The 19,527-nt window shown below is 39.9% G+C and overlaps 1 protein-coding gene across 2 annotated transcripts in view; it reads left to right on the forward strand.

Annotated features, from left to right (window-relative positions):
• nav1b (neuron navigator 1b) overlaps nt 1–19,527 on the forward strand; it is a 485,995-nt gene that overhangs the window by 192,414 nt on the left and 274,054 nt on the right. The window contains exon 1 of one of the 2 annotated variants that reach the window (XM_052034604.1): nt 4,708–5,506. The exons of the other annotated variant lie outside the window; for it this stretch is intronic. Coding sequence (XP_051890564.1) covers nt 4,834–5,506 — 673 coding nt within the window. The 5' untranslated portion in view covers nt 4,708–4,833. Of the gene's footprint in view, nt 1–4,707; nt 5,507–19,527 lie in introns of those variants that run through there. 2 annotated transcript variants of the gene reach the window in all.

A 19,527-nucleotide genomic window follows, 5' to 3' on the forward strand; every position in this document is an offset into this window, starting at 1 on the left:
CTTTCAACATTAAAGCTGTTTAAAAGGGGAGGCAAGAGCTTGGGAAAGATTTGAGATGGAGCCTGACTCCTAGAAGCACAACAAATAAATTAGGTACTGATTAGTTAAAGGAAACAGGTTTTCCCTGTTCTTGGTATAATTCTGCCATCAAAAAGACAGTTGAAAGAAACTTTTCTGAGGACAGAAAACCTCAGAAAATAAATTTCACACCTTCTAAGTGCTTGTGTCCCCCAATTGTTCCAGTGCTTTATATTATCCCAGTGTTGTATGTAACAGGACATATAGTTTACCAGCAACTTCTGATGCTGCTGGAACAGCTAAGTACCTCCAGCAGATTGTTTGTTGCTGCAGATCCAGCATCTGCAGTTTCTTGTGTCTGGCAGCAACTCGATTTGCAGCAAGCTGGGGGCTGTCTTGTACTTTCAACCTAGTGAAAGTTTCGGGTCTGTTTAAAGCGATGAGCATTTTGTAGTTGTGTCAGCTGCTCTGAATTTAGTGTGCTATGTATGATTTTTAAAATATGTGATGTGATGCATTTAAAACAAGATATCAGTGATAAAAGGCTGATATCCAGCTTACCATGATAGCCATACATCTTAAAAAGTGTTTTAACGATGCAAAATTAAAAATGGTATTGGCCAAATACGTATATTTGTCTCAGGTTTAATCTCCTTCACCTGACAAGATCAAGGTTAAAGTAACAGCAAACAACTGCGTATCTTGGCCATCACATTTCAATTGCTGGATTTAGAAAATGGAAGAGATTCCCACTTGGAATAAATGAGATCCTCATATTAAAGTCATGGATATTTTTCCAAAGTTTTACCCCTCTCTATTTGGGCTACAAGATTGCTGGTGACTTGATACAGAGTATGGAAGACACAGGACGAGAAATCCCTCCATGGCAGGAAGGACTTGCTAAAGTAGAATTGTGTAGCAGCACCGTATCAATTTTGAGGAGATCCCTGCAGCAAAATTCTGTTGAGCCTGAGATCAAAGGCATTGTAGGCAATAGAATAGTCCTTGCACAGATAAACACATTGGCCTAGAAATTGCTTTGCTACATTTCACTGGCACTTACACAGCATTGTGGGTCACCCTAACTCCAGTAGAAGTCTCATAAAGATCGGCATCTTCAATTATGAAGTTCCTAGAGTGGCATTGTCAAGTTTTCCTGTGTACTGTTGTGCTGGAGTACAGAAGAATGAGAGGGGACCTCATAGAAACATTTAAATGTTGAAAGGACTGGACAGAGTAGATGTGGCCAAGCTGTTTCCCTTGGTGGGTGAGTCCAGGACCAGAGGGCACAATCTTAGAATTAGAGGGTACAGGTTTAAAACAGAGATGAGGAGAAATTTCTTTAGCCAGAGGGTAGTGAATTTATGGAATTCCTTGCCACGTACAGCAGTGGAGGCTAGATCACTGGAGGCGTTTAAGGAGGAGATAGATATCTAATTAGTCAAGGTATCAAGGGATATGGGGATAAGGCCGGAAATTGGGGTTAGAATAGTTTTTTTTTCATTGCCCCCCCCCCCATTTCTCATTCTTTTTTTCCCCCTTTTCTTTGGAGCAGACTCAATGGGCTGAATGGCCTACTTCTGCTCCCTTGTCTTGTGATCTTGTGTGTCCATTTCAGAACACACTATTTCTTTGTTTAAAAATGAGCTGCTGGAGGAACACAATGGGTCAAGCAGCATCTGTAGAGGGAAATGGGCAGTTGATGTTTCAGGTCGAGACCTTTAACCTGGACTGATGAAAGTTCTTCACCCGAAATGTCGACTATCCATTTCCCTCCACAGATGCTGTCTGACCCGCTGAGTTCCTCCAGCAGCTACTATTTTCCTCCAGGTTCCAGCGTCTGCAGTCTCTTGCATCTCTATTGTTTGGTCTGTTGCAAGTTTACAGCGTACTTATTCTTGAAGTTGCAGAGTCACCAGCCAGCATTTGAAGGGACGTACAATACAAAAAGCACTCTGCTAGGTACTGGAGAATATGTTGCCTAATGAATAGATGTTGCAATGATTGGGGGAGGGGACTCATTGGAGAGGTGGGACAGAGGTGGAGGTGGTATTGGGGCCAGGAAAGGCTGATGAAGAATATTAAGTACAGTCTGCAAATTCATGTGTAAGGAATGCAATGGACCACTCCAGGGTTACATCAGGAGGTTTCCAGGAAGGTCATTGTAAGGAGTGATACTTTGTCAGTGCTGATCATAACTTTGGAGAAGTCTGCACTGCAGGCAAATGGCCATGCTTTGCCTACTCCTGTGGGTTGAAAGAAAGTAGATGAAGTCTTATCTCCTTGAGCATGCAGTTGGGTGATATCCCTGATGAAGCATTGAAAAACAAACTGAGATATTTTGTATTAAGCATTAGCACCCTGGAATATGCCTGGGACCAGGAAGCTGAGAGTGTCTGTGACTTTGAACTCCAAGGGCAAAGTAGTCAGGTGTTAGTCTATGTTTGAAGTTGCAGGAGGTCGTAGATTTCTGTGAAGATAAAGGAGGAGGAACAGGATTAGTAAAAGCTGGCTGTGTGAGTGAATAAGAAGAGGCATTTTTCAGCCCACTGAGCTTGAAAATCTCACTGGAGTTGAATTTTGGAAGTTGCACTGTTGTTGATGTCACCCAGGGGCACATTAGGTTGAAAGGTGCCAGTGCAACAAAAATCTGGTTGCAAAATTTGGAATTGAATTTTCAGTGGGTGCTAAGGCACAGAAATGAACACAAAATTGCTCTTCCCTTTGATAAGCTGATCGACAAGAACACAGTGCTATGTTTTTTGTTGTTGCATAAAGGGATTTTTGGGCCCTTCCTTCCAAAACCAGCTAGGACATGGATCATGAATGGTGGGCAGGAACGGACGATTCATGTGGGAAAAACAGTTAGGGAGGATCTGACCTGGAGTCAGAAGTTACAGACATTGTAGTTGGTGACTTCAGTGCAAGGTCTCTCATCGGACGAGGTGCATGCAGTTTGATGGGTGGGGTGAGGCATGGGTGGTAGATGGTGAATTGGAGATGTGATCAGGCCAGAGTTTGAAGAGGAGGGGTTTGATTCAGGCATAGGCTGGTCTCCATTTTGATGATGGGAATAATTAAATGGTTAGTCACACATGTTAGCCATGTGTCCGACTATCCCATTGCTTTCAACACTACCCCACTAATCTGTAAGGAGGGTGGATGTCGGTGGCGAGATCTGGGCTTTTAGCAAAATAAGTAGGAAAGAGAGGGATGTGTGGGAACTGATACCTGGAATAAGGTCAATGCAGTGGTCCAGTTAAGCCTGGACCTTTTGAACTAATGCTGCGGCAGGCCTTATCACACTAATTGAGGCTTGTTTCAGCATGGATAGCTCACACCAGTTGAGGACCTATTTGAGAGAATATGCTGAAGTCTTCTCTGCAGGTAAGATCAAAGCATGTGCTTTTAGATAAAATTCATTCAAATCAAGTAGAAAAAAAATTAAGCTTCTCTTCTAGTTTACGGATTTCTGTAATTACTTTAGTCCATCATTATAAGAACCTTTTGATGTTTTTTGGTCTTTCCATTACTGGAATGCTTGCTGTTTGAAAATGAACATCAAATTTGTCCTGAATGTTATTGTTTTTCATTTTCAATATTGTCATGCAGCAATCTACATGCAGCTGAGTCATTTGTGATTCGATACATAGTGTGAGTAAATGGATGCAAATGAAAGTTGAGGGCTGGGAAAAAATTGATGTAAATATGTCCTGAGAGGGACTGCCATTTCCTGTTGGAAGACAGGAATTATAATGTTCACTTTTATTCGACATACAGAGCTATTGTTTTCTTCACTTGCTCCCTAATTACGTTACTAAGCGTCAGTGATCTGTATGCTTTATGTGTGTTATCCTCTGAGACAATAAAATGGTTACACCTCCGTTTGTAATGGGGCATGGCATTTATTTGATTGAATTTATATTTCGAAAATATCTTGTCTTCAAATTTTTATGCACCTGTAAGAAAATATTTTTTCATGAATATCAGATAATTTGCCTCTTTTTTAATAAATTCAATAGCATATTTTTAAAAAATTAAAGGTTTCCATTTACCCTTTTGCAGGTATGGTATGGTACCTTCCACCCTTAAATGCACTTTCTAAAATTAATAATTATATAGTAACATTACTTAGGGTTTTACCAAAGGAACAGGATGCACTAAAATCAATTGAAATGATAGAACTTGCCACTTTTGCATTCTGCTTCTTGATGGATGTTTTATTTTATTTAATGTTTTATGCTCTTGTTCTAATTTTCACTGAGATGTCTGCTGCCATGGCAGCAAGGAGCAGCCACTGCAGTGGAGGAAGCTGGGATACACTAGGGATGTGGGCTGCATATTGAGGAGGGCTGAGTCCAGCCCATTCCCCTGCTCTCTCACGCTCAGTATTTCCTGTCTTGCTAATTGAGCTGATTTAATGCCGGAATGGAAGCTGTTACCACAACAGCTGTTTGAATTGATGCCTGTTTTGAGCTGTGAGAAAAATTCTAGAGAGAGCAATTGAACAAGAAAGAAGCTGCTCTCTGATTTCCCCCTTTTGCTGGGAATGATGGAATAGCCTTTTCTTTCTTAGCACAGAGCATCTTGGAAGCAGGGGAGGGCGTTTGGTGATGACATTCCTCTGGTGATCAATCTGCCAGCGGGAGTTGATCATCTGATGCTGCAACAAGCAAGCTGTGTGAAGAGAGCTGCACAGCCCAGGAACTGCTGTTTCAGAGAGGGATATCTGGATTGAATACTGGAGCTGGAAAGCAAGAAACCTTCCTGTTATCCTGCTGTTTGGATACAGACGAATGATTACATTCAAGCAAGATGCTTGGTGCAAATGTCAAATGTTGCGAAACTGAGATGTGTGATGAGACCCAAGAAGATGTGAAGAATTATAAGCGGCAGCCAGATGGCAAGGGAGTGCAGCATGCAAAGAAGGGTAAACCTCCAACAATGCAAAGAACCACCGAGCTGAAGGTGTTTAAAGGTGGAACTAATTTGAGGAAGCAAAAATCTCTCACTAACCTTTCCTTCCTGACTGATGCAGAAAAAAAGATGCAGCTGTATGAGCCCAAGTGGTGCGACGACATGTCAAAACCAGCTCAAACACTCGGCAAGGGAGGGCTGAAACCTAAAGAGGCACCAATGTCTAAATCTCTCTCAAAATCTGAGCACTCACTGCTTCAGTGTAAAATAGCACCAAGTGTGAATAAACCTCTCGCAGCACCTTCTGCAATCCGTGGGATCCCAAGTAGGATCCCAAGAGGACCCTGGGCTGAAGTAAAACCACTTAATAAACCAACTGACACCAGCACAGGGGATGGGAGCAAGTCTGACGATGAAATTTTGTCCAGCAAAGCAAAGAATATTAAAAAGCAGACACCGGCAACAAGCAAGACACAGCAACCAGAGGAAAAAGCTTATTTAAAGGTGGATCCTGAGCTTGTTGTCACAGTGCTGGGTGACCTAGAACAGCTTTTATTTAGTCAGATGCTGGGTGAGTTTTATGCCTGTTATGCTAAAGGCATGTCCATTAAATAGTAAAAATAAACTCATTCAGTTTTTACATCCAGTTTATTTGTTTCACAGTTTACACCACAGTTGTTACTTTTTCCCTGCATAAATAGTTAAAATGTGCTCTTTTTATGATCTGTCATTATAATTAATGTAAAGAAGGATGTCTATAATTAGGCCTTTGTTGTATTAATAGCATTCCTTGACTCACTTAAAATTGTCATCTTTAATTACTGATGCAGTGCAGTGATGCTCTGGTGGGCAGGTTGCTGCATTTGCAGCCTCATAATGCATTTTAATTGTGCCTTAGCTATCTATGTGCCATCTGCACATTATGAGATAACTGATGGTTAAAAATGTATTGTCCACTGGATGAATTTTGTTATTTTCTTTATACTTTATATTCCAGATATGTTTTAATTTGTGGGAAAAGATTTTGTTTAAAAATGAGAATCTTTGTGTAGCTACAAATAGCTGCTCTGCTAAATTTGTTGTACTGACTGCTTTAAAATAATGGATGGATAATATTTTATGATAACTTTTTTTAAAATCAGTTATTTCAAAAGGAATGTTTGATATAGTTGTACACGATTGAAGTTAATTTAAGGTATTTCTGTTTAATGGTAATACAAATGTTTTATTCAATCATGCCATACTTTGCATGTTCTGCATCTTAACAATCCTACTTGAAAAGAAAGTTTCATGCCCTTTGGTTAACATTGCGCTTCTGCATTGCTTTAAATAGGTGATATCACGCATGCACTTGAAAGAGAGCAAATCAGTACCACTTACTTCAGCATTCACTTTGACTTAAAGAAAAATATTATTAGAAACAGAAATCTCTTTTTTAATCCATTTCAACATTTTAATCACAGTGGAATATTTTATTAATATTAACATAATATTTATATAATAACAAAACTGTGCAAAACTGAGATGTACACATTTAAAATTACATTAAAAATCTCTTGAGATAAAGGAATTATTTTTGCATTATTTTAATATAGGAATTGTTATGTAGTATTTAAAAATCAGTGTACAACACTGGGTAGCTTTGATTTCATATTTTCTAATTGAAAATTAAATTCTAAACTGTTTTATTTAGTATGTTTGTAAAGTAATTTTTTTCTCCATTTAAAAATCCAACCATTATGGCACTCATATAAATGTCAGGTTGAGGTGATAAACTATAGATCCAAAAATAAATTTATATCTCACTATAATATTTTGAATAATAATGTTTGACTAAAAATTATGTTAGAATGTTAGAGGATCTGGATTTTTCAGTGTCCATTTGCAGATTGAGGTTTAAATTGGATCCATTTAATAAACTCTTTATGAAGTCATTGTAATTTACTTTGCAAATTGCTACCAAGTAACTATATGTGGATTACATAAATCTAATTTCATGCTTTTTGTGAACATAGGTGGACAATATAGTTAGAGATGTGTTCATGTGACAGCTAAGATTGACTCTTTAGTATTGATTTATGATTTTGGCAAGGGACTTCAAGGTTTTGATGTTTAATTTAATGCATGACACTATAATTTCCATTTTTGCTGTATTAACTTAATTGTCATGCGCATGGCTGAAATTGGACCTCCCATTAAAAGAATTGTAATCCTTTGAGGAATGACGGTGTGCTATTGCAGCATGACCACTGTTCAAAAGACTGCAGTGTTTTACATCTCACTAAACTGTGGGCATCATTGTAATATATGGTATTCACAATGGACATTGCATTATCCAGACATTAATCATGCTTATCAGGGTTCAACCCAGTAGCTATTAAATAGTTTGAAATGCTAGATACAATTAAAATTGAAATTATGCTAAAAGAGAGTTCAAAGTGATTTAGTGAGTTCTGGAAAGCAAAACATGATTCTGATTTACGAACATTTACAGAATGCCATAATTGTGAAGTTCCTAAATGATAGATGATTTGAACTGTCTTCTACTTATGATGATTGCCCCCAAATCTGCTAAAGCTGTTGAATACCTATTACGTAAAATTTTCTGTGAGCTAATTATAGGTAATACACTACACATATTGTTTAAATTACCTAAACATCATTTAAAAAAGAACAATATATGAAACTAATCTTGTGTATTTCTAAGAAATGAAAGTACAAGTGCAATATCACATTAGCCAGGGTACAGATTTAGCATTTGAGCTTGGGTGTCCCAGGACAGGGAAGGAGAAAATGAAATGTCAACGTTAAGTGGTAAAATCAGCTTGATCACAAAGCTAAGTGCATTCTTGATTTCACCAAATGGGCAAACCACTGATCACATGTCAGGCATTTCTACACAAAATGTGAGGTGATCAATGGAGAAGTTCCCATTGGCCTACTGCAGTGTTCCTCTGATCAAAAGCAACATTGCCAGTAGCTTGGTGGTCAATTGCCTGCAAAGCATCTGAGTTAAGGATGGAATGCAGTATATTACCCCTGTGGTAGAGCAGGTGGAGAGTCTCTACTTGTAAATGATAGTTATATGAAAGTAAATGCCTCATTTCAACTGGCTCCTTGATGCATTTTTCTGTTACAGTAAAGCTCTATGTAAATTATATAATAAGATGAGATAACAGGGAGGAAAAAGTAATTAAAATGCAGACATTTTCTTACTTCTTCCTGCCCAAAGCTGTTTTTATTTTGTATACAGGTCTTTCTGCTTTTCTTTCTGTGGAATCTCTAGAACATGCAACCTGGGTTCCAGACAGTGAATGAATGGGTAATCTAAAGCTTCTTCATGGCAGATCAATTCATTACACAGTGCATTGAGGTAGTACAGGGTAAAAACAATAACAAAACACAGAGTAAAGTGTCACAGCTACAGGGAAGTGCACTGAAGGTAGACAATAAAGTGCAAGGTCAAACAAGGTAGATTGTGAGGTCAAGAGTCTATCTCATCATATAAAGGAACCGTTCAATAGTCTTATTAGCGTGGGATAGAAGCTGTCCTTGAGCCTGGTGGTATGTGCCCTCAGGCTCCTGTATCTTCTGCCTGATGGAGAGGAAAAGAAGACAGAATGACCTGGGTGGGAGGGGTTGAGATGATTGAGAGGTAGTTTGAGATATTCAATTGAAAGTTTTTCCCACCTTCCACTTGAACACTTACTAAGGACAAATGTGTTGAGCAACAATAGTTGTTTAAGCAAATAATCCTGCATTTACTAGATTCTTCTTCTTGGCTCAGGAAAGTGCAAAAGGAAGAAAATAATCTCTGGTTGCCCAGTGCTGAATGCATGTGAGAAAACTGGTGGGCTAGTTGTATTCGCCTGTTGTACACCCTTTGTAGTCAAAGGACAAAATGTGTAAAGTGAATAAGCACCAGCAGTTCCTCTCAGCTTGAGTGACCAAAGATGAATTTCTCTCCTCTGTTGTGTATGAGAAAAGGCACAAGGTAGGGAGGAACATGATTCAAATTGCAGCTGTGACTTTATACCAGTGCTCTTGTCTCTGAGTCAGATGATTGTGGGTTTGATTCTGGACATGAAAACAAATCCTAATTTAGCCCTGTGGGAAAGGTACTATTTTCTAGATGAGTCATTGAGATGAGGTTCTGTCTACCATCTCATATTCTGTGACACTGTTTTGAATATGAACATTTTGAATATCCCACTGACTTGTCAAAATTTTCCCTTCAACCAATGTCACTAAAACAAAGCATCTGGCTGATATCAAGTCAGCTGTTTCTGGGACTTAGGTATTTGTAAATTGGTTGACATGTTACCTATTTGTAGGAGTGATCACAAAATTTATTCATTCATTGTGAAGAGCTTTGGGGCATCCTGAAGTTATGAAAGGTTTTGTATATTTGTACACTCCTTCCAATTGGTTGTCTTGCACATTGTATTCAGTCATTCCATATATATTCTTAGTGAGTCAATGGGGCGATGAATGCATAGATAGTTGAGTGGCAAATATAATTTATATAACTGAGGTAGAGAAATGGTTATCAAAAATGTAAGCTGTTTTTTAGGGATGAGGAGAAGCTCTTCTCAATTTTTTTAAACATCTGTTTGGTCTTCAAATCTTCATAAACTATTAGATTACTAAATTACATTAGAATGATACACTTCCAGTTGTGCTTCAAGCAAATTTCCTCATTCCAATGGAAGGCATTGAGACAAAACCTTTCAACCAGAAAAGGATTTGGAATGAAACACTAATTTCCTATTTTGCAATGCTGGCTATACTTCAAAGGTACTTTGTTGGCTCTAAAGTACATTGAAATTTTCGAGGTTGTGAAAGGCACTGTATAAATGCATTTAGAATTGTAGAATCTTGACATCAATGAATTCAGGCAGCTCTGCCCATTGAGTTTATACCAGCTCTTTGCAGGGAAATCCAATTAGTCGCTTTCCTCAGAACCCTGCAATTTTTATTTACCTTCAATTATTCAGCAAATTCACTTCTTGGGCCAAACAGGGGCAAATGGGACCAGCTTAGCTGGGAATCCTGGTTGGCGTGGATCAGTTGGGTAAAGGGGCCTGTTTCTGTGCTGTATGACTCTATGAAAGCTGTGGCTAAATCTGTGTCCACCATACTTTCAGGCAATACATTCTTGATCATAAATATTTGCCACATAAAGAAAGCTATTTCATATACCAACTTTGTATCTTTTGCCAATCACATTAAAGCTGTGTCCTCTGGACATGTTTCTCATTGTTTGTCCTATCTCAACCTGTTATGACTTTGTATATCTCTATCGATGCCCCTGTGAACAGTCTCTGCTCCAGAGGGAATAACCTCATTTTCTCCAGGTTCACCAGACAGCTGAAATCTCTCATTTCTGGAACCATTCTAACTAATCTTTTCTGCACCCTCTTTGGGCAGTTCACATCCGAAATTATGGTGATGAAAATTGGGTGCAGTACTCCAGGTGTGGTCTAATTAGTGTTTTACAAAGGTTAAAATGATATTTTTATTTTGTACTTTGTGCGTTTCTCTGCCCTGCCACTTTCAAAGATTCATCCAGGTTTCTGTGCCCCTACACCGATTGAACTATTTAGCTTTTATTTCCCCTCTTTCTTCCCACCAAAGTGTGTTCCCTTACACTTCTAAAAATTAAATTTCATCTGTCACATGTTTTCTTATCTCACTACCCTTGTTATGCCCTCTTGAAGTTTACAGTCCTTCTCCAGACCATCCTACTTCCAAATTTTAAAATGTTATTATTCACATCCCTTTCTAAATCACTAATATATGTCAAAAAAAGTTGTCCCAGCACCGTGTACTTCCCTTTAGTCTTAAAAACTATGACTTTGTTTTCTGCCCTACAGTCATTTTATTACCTGTACCATTGCTAATCCTTTTATTCCAATTTGCTAACCAACCTTTTAGGAAGGATTTCATCAAAGTCTGATAGAAAATACATATTTGGGACATTTATCCCACCCATCCTCTCTGCCTCTTTTCATATATGGTATCATACAAGCAGTGTTTTATTCATGTGAAATGCATTAATCTAGAATAATAACTAGTTATGTTAGCCTCAGTTATTTGGTTAGCTAAAAATTATTTGAGTAAAATTGGGCGGCACGGTGACACAGCGAGTAGAAACTGCTACCTCACAATGCCAGAGACCTGGGTTCAATCCTGACTTCGGTTGCTGTCGGTGTGGAGTTTGCATGTTCTTCCTGTGACTGCTCTGGTTTCCATTGGGTGCTCCAGTTTCCTCGCATGTCATGTCGGCTGGTAGGCTAATTGTCCTAGTGCGTAGGTGGGTGGTAAAATCTGGGGGGTAGTTGATGAGAATGTGGGGAAAACAAAATAAATAGTTAATGTTGGTTTAGTGTAAATGAGTGATTAATGGTTGGCACGAACAGTGGGCCAAAGGGCCTATTTCCATGCTGTATATCTCAATGACTCTATTATCAACAAATGAGACTGCTTTGAATCGGTGGACTGGACCGTATTCAGGGATTCATCTCTGGATCTGAATGATCACTGCCATCACCGACTTCATCAAGACCTGCGTGGATGAGTGTGTGCCGTCGAGAACATACCGAGTTTTCCCAAACCAGAAGCCCTGGATGGACCAGGAGATTCGCAATCTGATGAGGGCTAGAGCTGTGGCGTTCACGACCGGCGATCCAGAACCCTTCAAGAAATTCAGGTATGAACTATGGAACGCCATCGTGAGAGCAAAAAGGCAATTCCGTGTGAAATTAGAAACACAATCGGATGCGCAACAGCTGTGGCAGGGTTTGCGTGCCATTACTTCATATGAAGCAAAACCTAACAGCGTAAGTGGCAGTGATGCCTCACTCCCCGATGAGCTGAATGCCTTTTATCCATGCTTTGAAAGGGAGAATAACACTACGCCTGTGCGAATCCCCACAACATCTGGTGACTCTGTGATCTCTATCTTGGAGGCTGATGTCAGAACATCCTTCAAAAGGGTGAACCCTCGCAAGGTGTCAGGCCTCGATGGAGTAACTGACAGGGTATTGAAAATCTGTGCCGACCAACTGGCTGGAGCGTTCAAGGACATCTTCAACCTCTCACTGCTGCGGTCAGAGGTTCCCACCTGCTTCAAAAGGGCATCAATTACATCGGTGCCCAAGAAGAGCAGGGTGAGCTGCCTCAACGACTATTGCCCAGTAGCACTCACACCCCCACGTGATGAAGTGCTTTGAGAGGTTGGTCATGACTAGAATTAACTCCTGCCTGAGCAAGGACCTGGACCTGCTGCAATTTGCCTACCGCTACAACAAGTCTACCTGTTGTGCATACCACCACAACCGGCTCTCTACTCAGCTTTGGAGCACCTAGACAACAGCAAAACATATGTCAGGCTGCTGTTTATTGATTACAGCTCTGCGTTCAACAACATCATCCTCTCAGTACTAATCAACAAGCTTCAAACCTGGGCCTCTGTATCTCCATCTGCAACTGGATCCTTGACTTCCTTATCAGGAGACCACAGTGAAGATTAGTAATAACATTTCCTCCTCACTGACAATCAATGCAGGTGCACCTCAAGGGTGCATGCTTAGCCCACTGCTCTACCCTCTCTACAGTCATGACTGTGTCGCTAGGCACAGCTCAAACACCATCTATAAATTTGCCAATGACACCACTGTTGTTGGCAGAATCTCAGATGGCGATGAGGTGGTGTACAGGACTGAAGTAGATCAAGTGGTTGAGTGGTGTCACAACAACAACCTCACACTCAATGTCAGCAAGACCAAGAAATTGATTGTGGACTTCAGGAAGGGGAGGTCAGGAGAACACACACCAGTGTTCATTGAGGGGTCAGCAGTGGAAAGGGTGAGCAGGTTCAAGTTCCTGGGCATCAACATCTCAGAGGATCTATCTTGGGCCCAACACATTGCTGCAATCATGAAGAAGGCACGCTGGCGGTTCTACTTCATTAGGAGTTTGAGGAGATTTGGTACACCACCAGCGGTTCTTGCAAATTTCAACAGATGTATGGTCTGGAGCATTCTGACTGGTTGCATCACAGCCTGGTATGGAGGCTCCAATGCACAGGATTGAAAGATGCTGCAGAGGGTTGTAGACTCAGCCAGCTCCATCAGAGACACAACCCTCCCCACCACTGAGGATATGTCTTTATGTCTTGCACTGTACTGCTGCTGCAAAACAACAAATTTCACAACATATGTCAGTAATAATAAACCTGATTCTGAAATAAGATTACTTCCATGCACTGTGCAGCTACCTATTAATAAAGAGTGTGTTTATAATTCCGTTATAGATTCTGTACAGAGGAAATCTTCCCCATTATTAGAAAGTTCTTAGTTTACAACTTTTGTTAGCTGTGATAAAACAGCCTTTACTCTCACAGTTCTAGGATGTCATTAAACCAGATGGCAGTTATTGAAACATAAAAAACTGCAAAGGTTGAATTCATTCTTTCACCTCATCACTTCTGGTGAGAAATAAGACTCTTTTATTTTTTTTATTTCTAATGGAAATATTCAGTAAATTTCTACAAATAAATCAGAAGTACATTTGCTGTCAAAGGTAACAGTAATTTTATTCATACTGTACTTGCTGTGCATTGTAATGTTACTCATATAAAATGCAGTGTTTAAGCTGCATTAACTCTAATGCAAAAACATCAACTGACCCATTACAACATTTTATAATCGATTGAGGCAAAAATTTATAAATGATCTTGCGTGTAAAATTGAACATCTTTTCTTGGCTATATTCTGCTTGCAGCTGGAAAACAGCATGCAGCTGACGAAGCAGCCAATATGTTTCTGATTTAGATTGAACTTAATGGATAATTTTTGCATCAAGTTCACACTGTCGAGTATAAAAGATCCATTTCAGATGGAACATAAAATATTTTGAGAATGAAATGATTTAACTTAATTTTGTCTTTTCTGGAACTCTGATGCAAATACTTGTGACTAGTAAACTCATTTATGTACAATGATTGTATTGTTGCATTTGATGATTAATAAATGCAACCTTTGATGACAACAAAATATGTTCTTAAGATGCTCTAAAATAAAAATGTTGTAATTGTTTTCACAATGTAGGAATAACTGATATTTTCAACTCATGACGAACATATTCAATTGCAATGCTTTGGAAAATCTCCTCAAATAATCCCTGGCATTCTATTTACAAAACTTCATTATTTTTAAGATTTCCTCTTAAAAAAAAATGGATGATTCACAACAGTTGAAAAGATACTTCTGAAGTATTGGGGGAATAATTCTGTAAACCATTAATAATTTCCAATAATTCCTTACACTTAAATAGAAAAAAGTATGCAATTAGAATAATAAAATCAGTACAACACAGGAGGAATTTGGCCCATTGAGCTTTCTTGAGAGAAATTTGGTTTGTCCCATTCTTTACCTCTTTCCGAATAGATCTGCAGTATTTTTCCCTTGAAGTACATTTATAATTTCTTCTTGGAAGCCACAATTGAATCTTCCTCCCCCAGTCTTTCAGGTAGTGAACTTGAGCGCATAATTACTGTGTGAAGCAGTTTTTTTCTCATGTGACCTTACGTTTCCTTTGCCACTTATCTTAAATCATTGAGCTCTAGTATTCACCGTTTTGCGAACAGAAACATTCTCGTGATGCACATTATTCTTTTTATTCTTGAACACTGGTATCAATTCTCCTCTCAACATTCTCTGCTTGAAATGGTCTTGCTGCAGTCAGGCATATTCTGCTTCATTTGCAAATGAGGTTGAACACTGTGCAATAATTAGTGAACATCCCCATCTCTGGTCTTATGATGGAAAGAAGGTTATTGATGAAGCAGCTGGAGCTGGTTGGATGTAGGGCACTGTTCTGAGGAACTCCTGTGGAGATATCCCAGGGCTGAGATGATTGATTTCTGACAATCATAACCATCTTCCATTGTGAGAAGTATCACTCCAACCATTGGAGTATTTTTCTGTTGAGGCCAGTTGTCTTCAGCTTTAACAGGGCTGCTGGTAAATTGCTTGTGGATAATATAATCTTCATTTTTCTCCCTCTGTTAAATATTAAAAATCTTAATGATTTCTTCTTAATAAATCTAGCCTGGCTTTAATAATTCACAAATGACTGTTAGTTTTGTAATACATTGCCATTCCTAGTAGCCTCTCCACCACCAAGTTTAAACCGCCTGTATTTATTGGGTTTACCTTACATCTTTTGTTGAAGTGTAAGAATTTCAACTTTGCTGAAACCTCTTTACCAGTGTCTATCCTACTCAGTATCTCAGCTGCCATCATTCTTACATTGCCTTAAAAATTCTGCGGTATCTTTGCCATAGAAATTCTGCCATGCTCTCTGTCTTTATGCCTAGAAACTTGCACTCTGTCCTTAACCGCGATCTGCATCTCCCCGTTACCAGTCACTCCAACTCCCCCTCCCACACTATCACAGATATGTCAGTCCTTGGCCTCCTCCACTGTCAGGAGAATTCCAAGCGCAAACTGGAGGAACAGCACCTCATTTTCCATCTTGGAACCTTGCAGCCGAACAGCATGAACATTGAATTCTCCCACTTTAAGTAATTCCCACCCCACTTCCCCACAACCCCCCCCCCCCCAATGTGCTGCTTCTCTTCTTCCCTCTCCTAGCCTCTTTTTTTCCTACCTTCTTTTCCTTTCTCTCCTCACCCTTGACCCATCCCCCGGTGGATCTGCTCTCCCTTCCTCCCTCATACCTGCCTATCACTATCTCTCACCTGTATCCACCTATCACCACCTTTTGGCCACCCCGCCTCCCCTCTTTTGTCCACCTATCACTGCTCTGCTTTTCCCTCCTATATATTAGGCTTCCTCTTTTCCTATCTTCAGTCCTGAAGAAAGGTCCTGACCCGAAACGTTGACCGCCTGCTTTTCTCCACGGATGCTGAGTTCCTCCAGCATCATCGTGTTTTTCATCTGGATTCCAGCATCTGCAGTCCTTTGTTTCTCTTTGCCTAGAACTTATTTTCCATCCCTGGTTGTCCCCATCCCTCCTCTCATGACCTGTTCATTCTTTATACCCTTTTTATTTTGCCACTGTCTCTTTCATGCTCTCTCCCTTTGCTCCTTTTGGTTTTTTCTTTCACTTCCCCTTTGATCTTGTACCCACTTTTTCTACATCACTGTAATTCTTTTTCCCAGAGTTGGGACTTCACCCTCTTTTTGTTTGCTAGGTAGAGCAGCAACTCTCGTGTCGATTCTCCACAAAATTTGGCAAAATACTAAAAAAATACAGCATTTTGATCACTAATTTGCATGCTAAAATGGGACCTACATGGTCTCTCTCAGGACCTTGATGCGATCTTGTAGTTGCCATGTCATTGGTTTACTGACTGCTGGGGAGTGAGTCAGCATTTAAAGAACTCCCTCCATGGGACTCACAGTACAGTAGCAGAAAAGACTGCCACGGAAATGAAAGGGGCCACCTTTCCCTCCCGTTTATCTGGGCATGCTTCCCACTGCCCTCCCCAGCCCCAGTATGAATGACTTCTATGCTATGAGTGGCCCACCCTCTGTGAAGGGGCAAGCTGATCATAGGGATGATATCGCCCTACACAACTTAAAAGTGATTTTAAAAAAAGGTTGCCTTCTATGAAGGAATTAATTTAATGTAATGCTAGCCATTGAAAAATGATGCTGGGAGATTCTGTGCACAGTTCATTGATATGACGGTGGAGACTCTGATGTCTCGTCGCTGAGCTTTGAGCAATCTGCTGCAATATTTTTGTGCTTTAATAATGAAGGTTGCAGGTTTCAACAGAAGTTCCAACTTCTGTTTGCAGGGGAGGGAAAGTGCACTGCTCACCCCATGATATCATTGGTTGTGTAGTTGATATTGAGAAAATGTCAGTTATGCTAAGGTGAATCATTGGACAAGTGCCCAAGCCACTTTCTCATTGGTTGTATATTGACCTTGACGTGCTGGCTAATGCAATTTAACGCGTGAAATGTTAAGTATATATATAATATATAAACAATATACATTACAAGTTTGCACAAGCATGTCCAGCTTTTGGGCAGTTATCCCTTCTGTCAACCAGGGCTCTGGGTTCTGCTGCCCATTGCTTCCTTGAGATGAGAAGGAACCTGGATTATATCTGAACCAACTTCTCTTTAAAGGTCTCTCATTGATTGATTGCAGTTTTCTTTACCAATCTTTGATTCCAATTTACCTTACTCTAGCTTGCTCCTCGTTATCTTACATATCTGATCTAAGTCTTATGCTGCTATGACCATTTTCTGCAAATGTTCCCCATTGACACATTCTCCACTTGATCCCCTCAGTTCCTGAGATCCAGAAATGCCTTTTTTGGAACTGAAACCTACTGATGAAGAAACTTCTGCCAAATGCACTTCTTATATTCTTATCTTGACCTGTTAAAATATTCCACTGTGGTTATCTTATTCATTAGTCACATTTTCCATAAGATTTGGCTTATTTCAAATTACTGTCACAAAAATTGTAATATTACAATTTGTAAATCATCCTCTATGCCGATCCTCCCTTTGAGAGTCTATAAAAATTCTAATGTTGTTTTCTACTTTATTAAAAATAGAAATATTGACACATACCACTAGTGAATACACTCTCTTAACCTTGTAAGGGTGAATATTGTTTCAGCAGGAGGAAGATATTTTTAAAAGTATCATCAAGTACAGGGGTGCTACCTAATTTAGAGTCATAGAGTCATACAGCACAGATACAGACCCTTAGGTCCAACGTCCATGCAGATCACGGTGTCTACCCAGCTTGTCCCAATTTCCTGCATTTGGCCCATATCCCTCTAAACCCTGCCCTCCATGTACATATCCAAGTGCCTCTTAAATTGTACCTGCCTCAAACATTTCCTCCAGCAGTTCATTCCAAATACATGCCACTCCCTGTATGGAAAAAGTCGCCTCTCATGTCCCTTATAAATCTTGCCCCTCTCACCCTGAACCTATGTCTCCTAGTTTTGGATTCCCCTATCCCGGGGAAAAGACTGCTTTTTTGGCTGCAACTCTCTTAAGTGGCTGTTGCTTTCGTTAGTTATTTCAACTTTCAAAAATCTTTAGCCCTTCTATTATTAAAAGGGATTATCAACTACATACAGGTTAGTTGTTAAGCTGCTTCTTTCTGATTGTTACTGCAATCCAATGAACATTTGCTGTTTTCTCTAATTATTTCTAGCTGCAAAAATCCACAGTGAGTACTGTGGCAAGTGCTGAGGGAAGTTTTGCTGATTTCAAGGCTTCTGCACAAACCGGTTGTTCTCAGACATGGTGCATTAGCAGACAATCCCCTGGAATAGAGCATGACTGGGAGAATGAGTAAAGGACAATCAGAGAAGGACAAGCTGCTCAAAGCAGCAGCAGGAGGACAGGACAACAGGGAAACTCAGCACAAGGCCTTAGCTACCCAGGGTGTTGAGGGGACAGTTCTCTTACCTGAATATGTTAGCTGATAGTAACACAGATGCCTTAACTATTTGAGTTCCAGTCCTATTAGAGCAATTGTGGAAATTACAGTTGATTAACTAAGTAACTCCTGGAGTAAAAAGCTAGAACTAGTACTGATAACCATGAAACTAACAAATTGTTTTAAAAAACCATCTGGTTCAGTTATGTCCTCTTGGGAATAAAACCTACTGTCTTTGCCCCATCTGGTCTATATTGTGATTCCAGACTCTCAGCAATTTGGCTGACTCTTAACCGCCCTTTAAAATGACCCAGTAAGCCATTCAGTTGTATCAAACAGCAATTAAAAATCAACATTGGCCCAGACTTTGCAGTCAGCAGTGAGCCACCTGCACTTACTGCTGACTTCCCAGTGGGACTGTTGGGAAATTATTGAGAGGAACCCATGATCCAAGTTCAGCATGGTGAGAGAGCCTTCTACAGGATCACGTAGGAGGGAGATTAAAATGAGCCCTACCCACCAAAAGAAGGAAACACCCCTGACTTTGCTGGAAGCATTAAAACAGTAAAACGCTTTGATTCTTTCTGAGACATTCAGAAACACTTAAAAGCATGCTTTAAAAACACTTAATAAGCAAAAAAAAAATACAATGATAGACGTTAAGAGTTGAAAAACTGAAAAAAGATCCAAAAGGCTTTTGAAGTGTCATACAAACTTCTTTAAGTCTGTTAAGGCATTTTAAAAGATTGGGAAAAAAAGTGGCCTAGAAATTGGAACAGGTTTGCCACATCATTGGTGCACGGTTTGCCAATGACTATTTTGATTGTGGATCTGCCTCTACAAACTGCAGTTGTGCCGAAGGTCGGTGATCAATTCAGGCTGCTGGGAGTTGTTTGAAATTGAAGGTTCCCCTGGGTATTGGAGGGTCAGGTGTCAGGAGGATCTGGGCTTTGGGCATTGTTGATCTTGGTCCTAGGCTTTGTAGGGTGTGGGATGGGTTTGAGGATTTGTTGGTGAGTCTGGGCATTTTGCCAACATCATGTGAAATTGATTGAGATTTATGAAGATGTAACCAAGAGGATTGATGAGAGCAAGGTGGTAGATGTTGCCTACATTGACAAGATCCTGCATGGTAGGCTGAAC

Source organism: Pristis pectinata, chromosome 20, assembly GCF_009764475.1.
Source record: "Pristis pectinata isolate sPriPec2 chromosome 20, sPriPec2.1.pri, whole genome shotgun sequence".
Lineage (NCBI taxonomy): Eukaryota > Metazoa > Chordata > Chondrichthyes > Rhinopristiformes > Pristidae > Pristis > Pristis pectinata.